At 42.7% G+C, this 16,049-nt stretch overlaps 1 protein-coding gene across 2 annotated transcripts in view; it reads right to left on the reverse strand.

Annotated features, from left to right (window-relative positions):
- TTC7A (tetratricopeptide repeat domain 7A) overlaps window positions 1–16,049 on the reverse strand; it is a 405,257-nt gene that overhangs the window by 91,360 nt on the left and 297,848 nt on the right. For both annotated transcript variants that reach the window (XM_040430310.1, XM_040430311.1), the window contains one exon: window positions 7,877–8,011. In XM_040430310.1, coding sequence (XP_040286244.1) covers window positions 7,877–8,011 — 135 coding nt within the window. The remainder of the gene's footprint in view (window positions 1–7,876; window positions 8,012–16,049) is intronic.

Here is a 16,049-nt window from a genome sequence, read left to right on the forward strand (position 1 = left end):
GCTCAGTGGAAACCTATTTTGTCCAGAACCGCTTCCAGCCATGCCCACCTGTCAAAAGCTTTTTCTGCGTCTATGGTGAGCATGGCTGGAGCCGCCCCCGGCTTCGGCTGGTGATGAACCCTATCCAAAACTGTGAGGACAGTTCTAATATTGGTGACAGCTGAGCGACCTTGAACAAATCCCACCTGCTCCAGTCCTATTAAGGATGGAAGAATCACAGCTAGTTGATCTGCCAAGATCTTGGACAATATTTTCGTATCAACATTTATAAGGGAAATCGGTCTGTAAGAACCCGGTTGCAGGGGATCCTTTCCCGGCTTGGGTAGAAGTTTGATATATGACATGTTATCCCTATCTGGGTAAACTTGGCCCTTCAACACTCCATTATAAAGCTCTAACAACACTGGAGACACCTGAGTCAGCATGGCTTTAAAATACTCCCCAGTAAACCCGTCAGGACCGGGGGCCTTCACATTTCCCAATCTTTTAATAACTGATTGCAGTCCTTCCATGGAGATGTCAGCATTTAGGCTTTGTAACTGTTCAAGAGTAACCGATGGTAGTTTAACATGGTCAAGAAGGGTGTCAGTCAAGCTAACTGGGGTATAATACTTTGTCTAAGACTTTATTCTCTGGCTGTGGTCATGTACATATAGCTACTGATATATCGCTACAGGCTCTTAATAGCTCCACCTACAGACCCAATGGATGTCTTCTTGAAAATGAAGAAGCCAATTCCATAAGGCAAGGGCTATTTCGCAGGAGCTATCAACTATCTTAAGCTACTTTCACACCTGCGTTAGGTGCGGATCCGTCTGGTATCTGCACAGACGGATCCGCACCTATAATGCAAACGCTTAGATCCGTTCAGAACGGATCCGTTTGCATTACCATGAAAAAAAAAAAAAAAAACGGATCCGTCCCCATTGACTTACATTGTAAGTCTGGACGGATCCGTTTGCCTCCGCACGGCCAGGCGGACACCCGAACGCTGCAAGCTGCGTTCAGGTGTCCGCCTGCTGAGCGGAGGACAAACGGAGCCAGACTGATGCATTCTGAGCGGATCCGCGTCCACTCAGAATGCATTAGGGCTGGACGGATCCGTTCGGGGCCGCTTGTGAGATCCTTCAAACGGAACTCACAAGCGGAGCCCCGAACGCTAGTGTGAAAGTAGCCTTAGCTTGTGTAGCAAAAGATATGTAGCCACACATATACCCCTTCCTGTCCGTGGGATCTTTGAAAGCCACGCCATTTTCTTATGTGACCACCATGTGACCTGGGCTTCTGTGATGTCCATCTTAGGTGGTGGTGCCCAGTCAGCTATCTGATCCTCCTCAAAGGCTTACAAGACTTTATACCTTCTCTTAATGGAAGGCTATTTTTCAGGAACTTTCCACATCAAAGTAAACAGACTCCTGAGTGAGTCTATCAGTCTGAAGACTCAAGAACAGGGATCAGCAACCTCTGTACTCCAGCTGTTCTGAAACTACAGCTCCCAGAATCCTTGTTTCACTTCTATGGTAGTTACAAGAATAGCTGAGTAAGCTTTTCCAAGTGCTGATTTTCTAAGTGCATTGGACATATTCAGGAGATACTCAGGAGGTAATCTGGAGGTGGATACAATCTAAACAAGTAAGATTTGTTTGTTTAAAATCTTTCCCCTCTGTACAATGGCAGACCTGGTTCTGTGCAGGAATTGTTGTGCTTTTATTTCAGGTTCCACTCTTCGGAGGTTTGGATACTGTCTGATCTGTAGACAGCTCTCCATAATGCAGCAGGAAATTTTTTTGAAATATGAGATTTGTAAATTAACCATTAAACAAACTCAGGCTGAGAATGTTGCAATGCCACTGCCACAGAGGCCCCCTAGAAATGGAAGATGGGTTACTGCAGGTTCTGGTAGACTGAGAGTTGTGGATAGAAGGCACGTTCCACAGTCTGTGGCTCTCCATAATTCATTTGCAGCACTTTCAGAGTGCAAGAGCAACATGGAGGATGGCTTAAGCACAGTGGGTGAGAAACAATCATCTCCCATGCCTAAAGTATGCAAGACTGCAGCCAAAGACAAAAAGGAGAAGGTGAGGACTGATAGTAAGCAGCTGTTGGTGGGCAATTCCATCATAAGAGGTGTGAAGTTTGAGGAGAATGGTGTTGTGAGATGTCTCCCTGGTGCTACCGCTAGCAGGGATAGACGATGGATCCTTAATATTGTTAGGCAAGCAAAGCAGGAAAGGGAGGTGGATGTTATTGTCCATCTTGGGACAAATGATCTGGCTTGCAATGAGGTTTCAAAGGTGAAAGAAGCTTTTCACACACTTGGAAAGGATATACGGGAAGTTGCATCAACTGTTTCATTCTCTGCAGTTTTGCCTGTGCATAACCTTCAGCATGACAGGAAGATGTGCATTAAGGAATTCAATGTATGGCTTGGTGAATAGTGTCTGAACCAAGGGTTTGGCTTTGTGTCTCATGTTAGCTCTTGTTGGAATGGAAAAGAACTGTACAAGAAAGATGGTTTGCATCTTTCTCTCAAGGGAACGAATGTCCTCGGTGAACAGTTCCAAGTATTTGCTAAGGAGCATTTAAATTAGGAAAGGGGGGCAAAAGAGTGATAATCCAGCAGTCCAACTGCCCCCCGGAACAATGCCAGAAGATGCCAGTAGCACAAAGGTTAAGAAATGACAAGCTCAGATTCTTGTCTACAAATGCTCGCAGTTTAGGGAATAAGATCAATGAACTTGAGGCTATAATGGCATCTGAGAATATAGATGTAGTGGCTGTTACGGAGACGTGGTTCAAGGGGAGTAATGACTGGGATATAACAATACCAGGGTTCTCTCTATACAGGAAAGACAGAGAAGGCAAGAAGGGGGAGGGGTGGCCCTGTATGTGAAAGATAGCATAAAATCTAATTTGATACAAGTTAGCGAGAAGAATTTAGAGTCAGTTTGGGTTACCTTGCAGCTTGATAATCATAAGGTAACTCGTGTAGGTGTCATATATAGACCACCTAGCCAAGTCAAAGAATTAGATGATCTACTAGTTGAGGAAATAGCTAAAATGACCTTGAAGGGGGAAGTTATCATTATGGGAGACTTCAATCTTCCCGATGTAAACTGGAAAACCAAAATAGCTAGTTCTGCCAGGAGTACAGATATTCTAAATTCCCTACTAGGATTATCTCTACAGCAAGTAGTTGAGGAGCCAACCCGGAAGGGGGCCATTTTAGATTTAGTATTCACAAATTGGAATTTGGTATCTGATATTACTGTAGGGGAAAGCTTGGGCTCTAGTGATCACCAGTCAGTGTGGTTTACTATAAGTACAGTGACTGAGTCACACCACATAAAAACTAAAGTTTTAGATTTTAGAAAAACAGACTTTTCTAAAATTAGATTAGTGGTATACGAGTCCCTATCAGATTGAAACAGTTTCATTGGAGTCCAGGAGAAATGGGACTACTTAGAAGTGGCACTATTGAAGGCAACAGAAAATTGCATTAGGCTTATCAGTAAAAGCAAAAAAAGCAAGAGACCCCTGTGGTACTCAGCAGAAGTGGCCAAAATCATTAAAAACAAAAAGATAGCATTTAGGAATTATAAAAATAAAATAAAAAACGAGGATGACAGGCAAATTTATAAGATTAGGCAGAGAGAGGCCAAACAAGTTATAAGACCTTCTAAAGCACAGGCAGAAGAGAAATGAGCTCAGTCAGGGAAAAAAGGCGATAAGGCATTCTTCAGATACATAAATTAAAAATGGAAACTAAAACAAGGAATTACCAAATTAAAAACAAAAGAAGGAAGGTATATGGAAGAAGATAAAGAACTAGCTGACTGCCTCAATGAATACTTCTGTTCAGTTTTTACAAAGGAAAATGAAGGAAAAGGACCTCAGTTAGGAAAGAAGACTAATGAATCTTTTGATGCATGTGTCTTTACAGAGGAAGAGGTTCTAAATCAACTGTCTAAAATTAATACAAATAAGTCACAGAGGCCTGATGGGATACACCCAAAGCTATTAAAAGAGCTCAGCGGTGAACTAGCAAAACCATTAACAAATTTATTTAACCAATCACTGGTAACAGGAGTCGTCCCAGAAGATTGGAAATTAGCAAATGTTGTGCCCATTCACAAGAAAGGTAGTAAGGAGGAATTCGGCAACTATAGACCAGTAAACCTGACATCAATAGTGGGGAAATTAATAGAAACCATACTTAAGGAGAGGATTGTGGAACATCTAAAATCCCATGGCTTGAAAGATGAAAAACAGCATGGGTTTACTTCAGAGAGATCATGTCAAACTAATCTTATTGATTTTTTTGATTGGGTGACTAAAATAATAGATGGCGGAGGTGCAGTAGACATCGCTTATCTAGACTTTAGTAAGGCTTTTGATACTATCCCACATAGAAGGCTTATCATTAAATTAGAGTCTTTGGGCTTGGACTCCCATATTGTTGAATGGATTAGGCAGTGGCTGAGGGACAGACAACAGAGGGTTGTAGTCAATGGAGTATATTCAGACCATGGTATTGTTAACAGTGGGGTACCTCAGGGATCTGTTCTGGGACCCATATTGTTTAATATCTTTATCAGCGAAATTGCAGAAGGCCTCGATGTTAAGGTGTGTCTCTTTGCTGATGACAGAAAGATTTGTAACAGGGTTGATGTTCCTGGAGGGATACACCAAATGGAAAAGGATTTAGGAAAACTAGAGGAATGGAAAAAAATCTGGCAACTAAAATTAAATGTTGATAAGTGCAAGATAATGCACCTGGGGCGTAAAAACCCAAGAGCAGAATATAAAATCAGTGATACAGTGCTAACCTCAGTATCTGAGGAAAGGGATTTAGGGGTCATTATTTCAGAAGACTTAAAGGTAGGCAGACAATGTCATAGAGCAGCAGGAAATGCCAGCAGAATGCTTGGGTGTATAGGGAGAGGAATTACCAGTAGAAAGAGGGAGGTGCTCATGCCACTCTACAGAGCACTAGTGAGACCTCATTTGGAGTATTGTGCTCAGTACTGGAGACCATATCTCCAGAAGGATATTGATACTTTGGAGAGAGTTCAGAGAAGAGCTAATAAACTGGTACATGGATTGCAGGATAAAACTTAACATGTATAGCTTGGAAGAAAGACGAGACAGAGGGGATATGATAGAAACTTTTAAATACATAAAGTTAATCAACAAGGTAAAAGAGGAGAGAATATTTAAAAGAAGAAAAACTGCTACAAGAGGACATAGTTTTAAATTAGAGGGGCAAGTGGTAGCTGCAAATACAGTGAAGGAGTTTAAGCATGCATGGGATAGGCATAAGGCCATCCTTCATATAAGATAGGGCCAGGGGCTATTCATAGTATTCAGTATATTGGGCAGACTAGATGGGCCAAATGGTTCTTATCTGCCGACACATTCTATAAGTGTGCATGCTGAGAATTGTAGTTTTAAAGCAGCTGGAGTGCCAAAAGTTGCTAAACCCTGCTATAAAACAATGGTCTTTATATGAAACATAGGGGTTATGGTCCTCGATAGATAGTCTCCTTAACTTATCCACTGAATATACATGTCCAATACGGCATAGGTAGGTTTAGAGTAGGACCTGCCTTACTGAGACCACCTTGGCGTGGGTAGGTGGGCACAGATGTGCTTTGATCAAAATATTTGGGCTGAGAGTCTTAGATTTTATTATTAGAGCAAGGGCTTAGTCCATATATTATGTTTGCATCTATTGTTTTAGTACATTATTTTCTGTGATTTTAACTTCTCCACTGGAAACAGAGCGGACTTGGAATCTTCCTCCAAGTCAAATGAAGATAATTCAACTTCATCAATTGTTCAGAGGACATCTAAAGGTATTGAAGCTCCAGAAGTTTCTCTTCATCTTCTCGAGAACAAAGCACATAAAGATGGGTGGGATTCATAACAAGGTAAAGTTTTGTAAATGAAACAACACAATTCTAATTTCCCCGACCAGAAAGAGTCTTTCTGCCTCATGACATCAATTCATATGAAACTGACATCAAATGTTCTTTTAAATCTCTACAGATGTAATCTCTGCAGTATCTCTCCTCATACTTTGGAAAGAGAACATGAAGGTTCACCAACCTATTTCATGGAGAAAGAATGTGACTGGACCCTGCCCTCGCAGTTCACTTGCCACCAGGCAAACCTTTCTGCTCCTGTGGTCTGAATCCTCAGATTCACATCTAGACTCATAAGAATAAAATAAATGACCAAAGTTCTGTAAGCTAGGAATGCAAGGGCCCAAAATCGTGAAAAAGGAAAAGCCTTAAATAATTTCCCCAAATCCAATGCCAAACAGGGAGCAAACAACAAGCAGGGCTAGTAGGACTACCAAGCAGGAATCCAAATGCTCATTCTTTTTTTCTATGACCTGGATTCCAAATTTGTGCGCAGAAAAATCTGTGGCATTTCCCATGAAATGAGCAGTTAATGGCCAACATAGCATCCATTCTCAGGACAGGTAATAAATGTATGATCTCTGGGGGTCTGACCACTAGAACCCCCATCAATCACAAGAACGTGAGCTGCCCAGTTCCTTGTGTGAATAAAGTGGTAGTGCGCATGTGTGTCCACTGCTCCATTCACTGTCTAGGGACTGATGGAGCCAACCCACTACAGTGCTTGGTAATCTCCGTCAATCCCACAGACACTGAATGGACAATTGGTGTCCATCACTCCATTCACACAGGACACCTGAGGACCTATGTTCTTGTGATCGGTCTGGTTCCCAGTGATCAGACCCCTAGAGATCCTACGTTTTATAACTGTTGAATAGATGATGAATGTGTATTGGAAAACCCCTTAAAGGACTGACCAATACATCATATATTCCTATCTGAGGGAGATAGTGCACATGGCTTGGGTTAGTTCCACACAGAAAGAAAAGATAGCAATAACAATAGGAGCTGTGCCATTAAATCTACAAGTGCTGGTGACAAGCGCTATCACACAAGGTGCAGAAAGCCTCTTCTGTACATGTCTGCATATGTACGGTAGTTAATGTAAAACCTCATAAAATAGGGTCATTATATAAAGACATGGGAAATCAAAGGCTTTGAGATATACACACTTTCAGACATCTTTGCAATTTGCAAACAATAAATAAAGAAAAGACCAGAAAAAAAGAAAGCCCTTCAAATGTTGGAAAAGAACATGAAACAACCAGCACTTAGTTCCAGGTGACTTAGAAGTAGTATAAAGTAGTTATGTTTTTGGCTGGAGTAGCGGTAAACTGTATACACAATTAATGAATTATATATGTGCTTTCCTTTGTTTCCGTCATGTGAGTGAGATGAATTATTTACGTCCGCTCCCGGCCATTAGGAGAGCTGAGTTGCTTTGTAGTTTTCTAGATGATAGAATATATTCCTGGTGGTTAAAGGGGTTGTCCGGGTTCAGAGCTGAACCCCGACATATCCCCATTTTCACCCAGGCAGCCTCTCTGACTTGAGCATCTCAGCAGTTCATGCTCTGATGCTCTACTTTGCCCTGTGCTAAATCACGCAGGGCAGAGGCATTTTCTGGAGTTCTGGTGACGTACCGGGCTCTCCTTAGGGCTGCCAGGTGGAGCCTTCACCCAGCAGTGCGTTATTGTAAATAAAAGATCCCTTGCCCTGCGCGATCCAGCGCAGGGCAAGGGAGCGCATCGGAGCATGAAATACTCCGATGCTAACATCAGGGGTGCTGCCTGGGTGAAATTATAGGTATGTCCGGGTTCAGCTCTGAATCCGGACAACCCTTTTGAATATCCCCAAAATAAAAATGAAAATGATATAATTAATTATAGGAAATCTGATAGAGATGATGCCAACATCCAAGTGCCATTTGCAATTCCTTGAGAACTTACCGGCCCGCAGCCATATCTGCTCTAGGGTAACCCACTGCTGCATGGGCCCTTGCTTCTGCGTGCTGCTGTGCATGGTTATTTCCGACATGGCTTGCTCCATCCGAGATGCAGCAATGGAAGATGCGCGCTGGGATCCTATGTAAAGATAAGTATATATATAAATATTCGGTGCTGTAACCAATTCTTGAACATTTCAAGTAAGTCTGTGCATCTGACTGGCTGAGTAATTGACCCCCCAAAAACACACTAGCTAGCTACTGCTATTAAGGTCGTGTGTGGTTTTAAATGAAATGTACTACACCAATGGAGCCAAAAACCACCCCGCTAATTAATCAAAAACAAAGATCTTTATTAGTACACATCAATAATGTTAATATGTTAAAATCAATCACAACAGCGGCATACATATACAGAAAAAAGGAAGTTACATTGGTCATGTAGTAAGTAGCTTTATATATCACCTGGGCTTAGTACATCATAATAAAGCGCCCAAACCTATCATCTAATCACATAAGGTACATATCAGCAAGTAAAGTGCAAACCAGAAAGTTCATATAAGTAACAGATATCCCAGGACAATAGGAGATAAAAGGCAGCCATGCATGTAAACCACAAATGGAATCAAATATTACAAAGACAGAGCATAGGCAATAATGATTGTAAAATACAGACCAGTGTGCCTCCAACCCCGACGTACTTTCGCTAATAAGCTTCCTCAGGGGATGAGTAATTGAGTAGATGGTAAAGGGGTCGTCCCATAAGGCCATTAGCTATTCATATGCAGTATTTGGGTATATAGGTGTTAGAGAGGGGGATGCAGGGAAGGGGGCATAGAGAATATTCAGAGCGACTATGTATTACATGGTGACCCATTCATTAGAATCGGCGCACTGTAGGGGTAATATCAGAGGAGAAATGTGCAGCCACCTACAGCTTGTGGTAAACAGTAACAAAAAAGACTATCCTGATTCGGGTAGTATCTTCTTAAAGGAACACCAAACATGTAAAATGCACAAAAACATTCCAGCACTCTGTACCATCTTTTCCATGCCCTTGATCATATTTTAGCTCTTATTTAAACTGAGAAATATATAAAGAAATCTTTACTACATGGTACAGCTCTTTACTGGAGTATTCAAGGGGTTGTGCAGTCAGCACATGCTGATGACTTATCCTCAGGATTGGTGGGGGTTTGGCCTAGCTCGCATGGTGTGAGGTAGCAAGAGTACAGAGCTCCGCTAGAATACTGTCAAAACTCCTGCTAAACCCAGCAATCTTCCCTACTTATCTGACCGGATCCTTGCATCTGAGATGCCTGGACCCCAGGGCACCAGAAAAATACGGTGAGACCAGCGCAGTATTGTGGAGCACGAACCTCTGCCGTAGAGGGAGTGCAGTGGAGGGGAGAAGCGGTGTGGGTGGAAGATGGTCATTAAGGAGCCCATAAAGGTACCGACCAGAAACACTCAGGAAGTGGTACCTCCAGGAGTCCAGTCCGGGGTCGATGTGGTCAACAGAGGAGTGGAGAAACTGTAGAGGCTGGAACACGTGGCGGGCGCCATCTTGATTCACAGTAGCCACGCACCTGCACTGAAGCTGTTTGCTAGCAGGGGAGAAGGGCTGAGGCGCATAAGAGAGGAGAGGAGAACTCCTGGCATGACCTCTTGGATAGGGGACTTTGGGCTCCAAGTTCTTCACCTTGGAGAGGACCCACATTACTCTTATAAGAAAGCAGAGTCCCTGCTCTGTTTTATAACTGTGGGATATCTCTCTCAATCTGTATGGAATATTAACCCTTAAGAGCTGGGGCAGTAACAGCCATAGACATGTCTCCCTACTACCTCTGCTACATTTTCTCTAGTTCTCTACTATCTACGGCAGTTTGACAATCCATCCTCCCTTGTTCACACTCTGAAAGTTACCTCATGAGAATCAATTACTGTACTGTAAGAGCCACATTCGCTTCCATTCCATTAGACAAGCAACTCCGTGATTAAGATGGGCTGCAAAAACGCTGCAATTGTCGCTACTCCTGCTACAAAACTATATACAGTATGGACGCAATGAGTCAGACAGAGCAGGGAGATGGAGAGTCTGGTCCTGTGGTCACATCAGCAGAGACCTCCCAAATCATGGAGGCAATTGCAACGTGTCAAGCAGCTCTCATAGTGAAAATCGACCATGTTCAATCTTATCTTAGCTGTCTGCGACATGATTTTGACAAAATACGTCAAAGAACCACCGAGCTGAGTGATGTAGAAGATATGACCCGGGCAGGTGAGGACGATACTAGACAACTACAACAAGCCAAGCTGCTACAAGCCAGGGCTGAAGACCGAAATACAGGTGAAACTCGAAAAATGAGAATATTGTGCAAAAGTCCATTTATTTCAGTAATGTAAATTAAAATGAAATTGCATTAATGCAGCTTAAAATTAGAGTTTTGTGAAAAGGTTCAATATTCTAGGCTCAAAGTGTCACACTCTAGTCAGCTAATTAATCCATACCCCCTGAGCAAAGGGGACCTGAGATTGTGACTTTGGGGTTTTCATAAGCTGTAAGCCATAATCATCCAAATTATACCAAATAAAGGCTTGAAATATCTCGCTTTGCATGTAATGAGTCTATCTCATATGTTAGTTTCACCTTTTAAGTTACATTACTGAAATAAATGAACTTTGCACGATATTCTAATTTTTCGAGTTTCACCTGTAGAAGAAATAACATCCGCATTTTGGGACTGCCAGAAAGATCTGAAGGGTCCACTCCAGAAATCTTTGCGGAACAACTGATCAGAGACGTTCTGCAACCTATTATCCTGTTTTGTTATTGAGAGAGCTCATAGAGTCCCCACTAAGCCGCTACCTGCAGGAACCCCTGCCAGGCCATTTATTATGAAGGTCTCCTTATAGAGATAGAGACACTATCCTGCTGGCAGCCCAACAGAAAGGCAATATCACCTATGAAAATGTGTGGTTATCTTTCTATCCGGACTTTTCTTTGGAGGTTCAAAAGAGGAGGAGGCAGTTCACTGACGTCCGGGCGCATCTACGGGTTTAAAATATAAAGTATACCATGTTACAGTATATCCTTCCTGGCTCTGAGTGCAAGATGGTGAGATATTCTGCTTCTTTGAAACCCGGAGGCAGCCGCAGACTGGATCGACAGGCGTCCAGATGTGAGACCTCGCCACTGACCCGACGCGGATATTTGAGTAGATATGTGGAGACTTTTAAAACCTTCTAATTTTCTTAATGTTCTAAGCTCCTAACTGGGGTAAAATACATACATAGGTTGCTGGGTGATGACACTTTGAGAGAGGAGCACTGGTTGTTGAGAAGTTTAAGTTTTCTTTTTTGTTCCTCTCTTTTCTTCCCATTGTTTATGTGAGGTGTGTGTGAAGTGAACACGCACCTAGTTAGCTAGGGGTAGGAAAACACCCTAGTGTTTCAAGTTAAGGGTCTAAGGCTCAACCATGTTGGGACGGATTGGGCGAGGTGGGTGAACGGGGGCTTCGGGTTTTTTGCTTGTCTGTGTCGGTATGCATGAGTGTGAATGTTGGCTCCTCCACGGGACCTGGAGAGACTCAGGGATTTTTTTGTAGTGGCTGTATGGAGTTAGTTAAGTTGGTGTCTTGGAATGTCAGGTGTCTAAATAATAAGATTAAACACTCATTGGTTTTTAACTATTTTAAAACCTATAGCCCTGATATAGTAGTGTTGCAAGAAACGCATCTAAGGGGACAGAAAGTTATGGCTCTTAAACGCTCTTGGGTGGGTCCTACTTACCATGCGGTTTACCCTAATTATGCAAGGGGAGTCTCTATTTTAGTAGCTAAAAGCCTTCCTCTTCAGCTCATATCTGTTCACACAGATAACGCGGGTAGATTTGTGTTGTTACACGCAAGCATTAGGGGACTGCAGTATTTGATTGTAGGGCTATATCTACCGCCTTGCTTTTGTAGGGAGATACTTGATACCATCATGAGCAAGGTAGCAATGTTCTCAGAAACTCCTCTTTTTGTTGTGGGTGACTATAACGCAACTTTAGACACCTTGAGAGACAGATGATATCCTCAGGCATTAGTCTCTTTTACATTGGGAGGAGGCGCATGGGCTAGTAGATGTCACGGTGGGGAGTGGGGGAAACCCCCCACTGTATAATGGGAACTGTTACTAGGCCAGACAACAATGAAGGGAGCAGGCCACAACCTACAGCCGCCCTAATCCTGACCCTGATCTCCTGACCGCATGAGCAAACCCTGAAGGTAGGAGGGCTCATGCACTGGAACCTGGATCCTGCTGACCCTGACGGTCCCTGACATAGGGGTCAGGAATAGGAGACAACCGGTTCCTCAGGGACTCAGACGGACCGGAGTCTCCAGCTGCCTAGTAACAGGTGGAAGGGAAATGACCATATGCAGCATCTGGATCGGCAGGTAAGAACACCGGAAACACACTTACCTACACAAGCCGGGGAGGCCTCCGGACCAGTGCAGCTCCTAAAGACCCATCTCGCTCCTTAATTTAGGTGCTAAAATCCTAGCTAAGGTATTGGCTCTGCAACTGAGGGAGGTGATCCTCTCTGTAGTGGCGGTGGACCAGTCGGGTTTTATGCCGGGGAAGATAACGTTTATATACCAACCTCCAGGTTCAACATGATAATAGGGGTCTTAGTGTCGCTGGATAATGAAAAAGCTTTTGACTAGGTAGAATGGAACTTTATGTGGGCCACACTTGAACGGATACACATTCCCCGGAATTTCCTTCCCCGGTTGCAATTTCTTTATAAATTTCCGACGGCAAGGGTTAAGGTAAATGGATATACATCTGATCCATTTCCTCTTGGCAGGCGCACCAGACAGGGTTGTCCTCTTTCCCCCTTACTCTTTGCACTAATAATGAAGCCCTTGTGCCTACTTATTTCTTCAAACTCGCTGATAGAGAGTTGGGAGGTGGCGGGTATAACTGAGAAACTCTCCCTTTATGCAGATGATATTTTGGTATATCTGGAGAACCCAGGAAGCTCTTTGAATGCCCTCTTGGACACTGTAGATGAATTTGGCGGTTTTTCCGGGCTGCGGGTGAACTGGTCTAAATCGAGCCTGTGCCTGATAGATGACTTTGATCCTGTCCATATTTCACAGTTTAATAAAGGCAGATTGCATGCCGAAACACGTCACTGGAATGTAACAATAAATCACAACATTATATACTAACAGCGAGTGCCGGTCCTTTTTTCCTTTCCTATCTCAATACAGTCCAAACTCCAAGTAGTAAAGCAGTTTGAATATCTAGGCATTGTTATTCATAGAGAGGCTGCAAAGTTCTACCAGCTTAATGTGGTTCCCACAATGGAATATATAACCAGGAAACTCGAGGCTTGGGAGAACCTGCCACTGACCTTGACAGGTCGGATTAATGTCATAAAGATGGTCCTCCTTCCTAAGTTGCTATAGCTTTATAGAGCGACACCGCTGCCGTTACCAAAAAGGCACTTTATAGTCCTGGATAGACTGTTTGTGGCGTAAACTTTGTCCCAGGATAACAAAATATACCCTCCAGGCGTCATATATACAGTGAGGCCTGGCACTGCCAAATCTCTCCGTCTATTATGCGGCAGTACAGTTGAGTTATGCGGCGTGGTAGATCAGGGCAGATGCAAGTAATCCAGCAGTGGTGCTGGTAGCTGCTCTAGTGGGTTCATATGAAGCCCTCAGAAACCTAGTATATAGGGGGGGAGCCTATGAAGTGTGACATTATACCCCTGCTATGGTGGCGATCTGGAATAAATGGGTGAGGGTACACACAGTTGAGGACAGTAGTGAGAGATGGTCGCCATACGTACCATTATGGAGAAACAAAGATTTGCCTGAATTGTTTTCTTTGGCAGCCTTTGAATTTTGGCCTCATAAATGCCTGAGGTATCTTACACAACTATAATAGGGGTCTATTCCAGTGTTTTAATAGTCTGAAACAGGAATTTAACTTGCCACAACATAGCTTGTATAGATACTTCCAGTTTAGCCACGCCTATATGGCTCAATTTAGTAAGGGGCCATTGAGACTGGAGTGTAGGTCTATAGAGGCAGTGGTGAGAAGAGTTTAACTAGCTAAACTGGTATCCACTTTGTATGCGACTCTAACGGCTGAGAAAGACTCTTCACTTTACAAATCCTTTACCAGATGGCAACAAGACATAATGGATTTAGAGGCCTCACATGTAAAGGAACTTAGTTACACGTGGAGATCCACAGTTATAAGCCCCAGAGACCAACTTAAACAACGGAAATGGCTACATTGGGTATATTATATGCCTAATAGATTGTTTCAGATGCGTAAATTACCTAGTCCCCAATGTACACGATGTGGACATGATAGGGGTGGTTTCTTCCACATGGTATGGCAGTGCCCAATTATTCAGAGTTTTTGGACAGAAGTCCATTCTTATATAAATGGCACAGTTTGCTTTCCAAATATCTGAACACCGATGGTGAGTCTTCTGGGGCTGGTTAATGATGTTATTCCCATCAAACACGGTAGGCGACTATACAGATTACTTTTGTACTATGCAAGGAAAACCATTCTTTTAAATTGGAAGACTCCCAAAATTCCCACCAAACGACATTAGATACAACTAGTCAACTCTGATCTAGTACTGTACAAGCTTGTCTATGAGAATAGGGGTGTCCCTGACCGATTCCTCAAAATCTGGGATCCTTGGATTAGCGCGCATACAGTAGTACCTTAAATAGATTTGTTTCCTTTACTCAGGTCTTGTGGGCGTGGGGGTGGGGTGTGTGAATGCTGGATGTTTGTATGACTGTTCGTGTTCGACGTGATTTTGTATTACATACCCAGAACTCTGCTGTTGCCTCCTTAAAATGGCATCATATGTGGATTTTTCACATAGCCTTGTTCCAGTAGAGTTCACTGAAATTGCAAATGTGTCTGTCTGTTTGATTGTTATATCTTGGAGTTTTTTGTACTCTTTCTAACTCAATAAAAAGATACTATTAAAAAAAGGGATTGGTGGGGGTCTGACTCCCGACACCTCCTGCCGATCAGTTTGAAGAGAAGGCAGTGATCATACAAGTACTGCTTCCTTTTCAAGATTATACTGCAAGATTATCGCCGCTGCAAGTGAGATGATACGCAGTATAATTTTCAAGAGGAAGCAGTGCTTGTATGAGCACTGCCTTCTCTTCAAACAGCTGATCAGCAGGGGGATTCTGGCCCCCGCCAATCTGATAGTGATGACCTGTCTTTAGGATAGGTCATCAATTTTAACGGCTGGACAAACTCTTTAAGATTCACATCTTCAGTTTAATCTGACAAATTTTTAACAAACTTTGGCATAAATCAATAGTACAGGTAAATATAAGAAACTTTGTAATATATGTTATCAGAGAAAATATCTTGTTCTCCTTCTGGAAGCTCACTCTTTCTTCCGCCTTCCCTCTCCATAGACGTCTATGGGTAATATGTCTGTGTGAGTTTCTCTGCACTTCCCTTCTCCTCCCCTCTTCAAAGACAACTATGGGCAGTATGTAATCCTTTGGTGAGAAACAGACATTTTTCTCTGATAAGGTATAACATAAAACTTCTTATATTCATCTGTACTACTGATTTATGCAAAGTTTGTTGAAATGACAGGAACTATTTAAAGGTTGACATGGAAAAAAGAATTTAACATACAATATGTTAGTAGTTACATAAAGTTAAAGGGTCACAAAGTTTTTAAAAATAAATTATGTCAGAGACATATTAAAAATTTTAAATTGTGGGGGTCTGATTGCCAAAGCCCCATCAATTCCTAGAACGAGCTGAGAGAAGAGCTTGCATATTGTGCTCTCTCTCCTCACTGAGGATCAAACTAAGATGGGTCTATAAACCTCTACTGAGCCCATACGAGCAATTCTCTTGTCTCATTCTGGAGATCTGTGAGGGTCTTAGCACTCAGCCCTCATCAATCATAAGTTTTTTGAACACTCAGTGACCCTTAAAAAATGTGCCTCTTAATCTCGAGCTGCAGTCTTTATTCCTTTTATTAATGTTCAAACCCATGATACACAGTTTGCAACCTGCTGCTTGGTTCAGACTTTTTCTCCATCCAGTATTATGCTGGATCTGTGTATCCAAGATGCTACCGTCTTCACTAGCTCTCATTTATC

Source organism: Bufo bufo, chromosome 4 (genome assembly GCF_905171765.1).
Source record: "Bufo bufo chromosome 4, aBufBuf1.1, whole genome shotgun sequence".
NCBI classification, from domain to species: domain Eukaryota; kingdom Metazoa; phylum Chordata; class Amphibia; order Anura; family Bufonidae; genus Bufo; species Bufo bufo.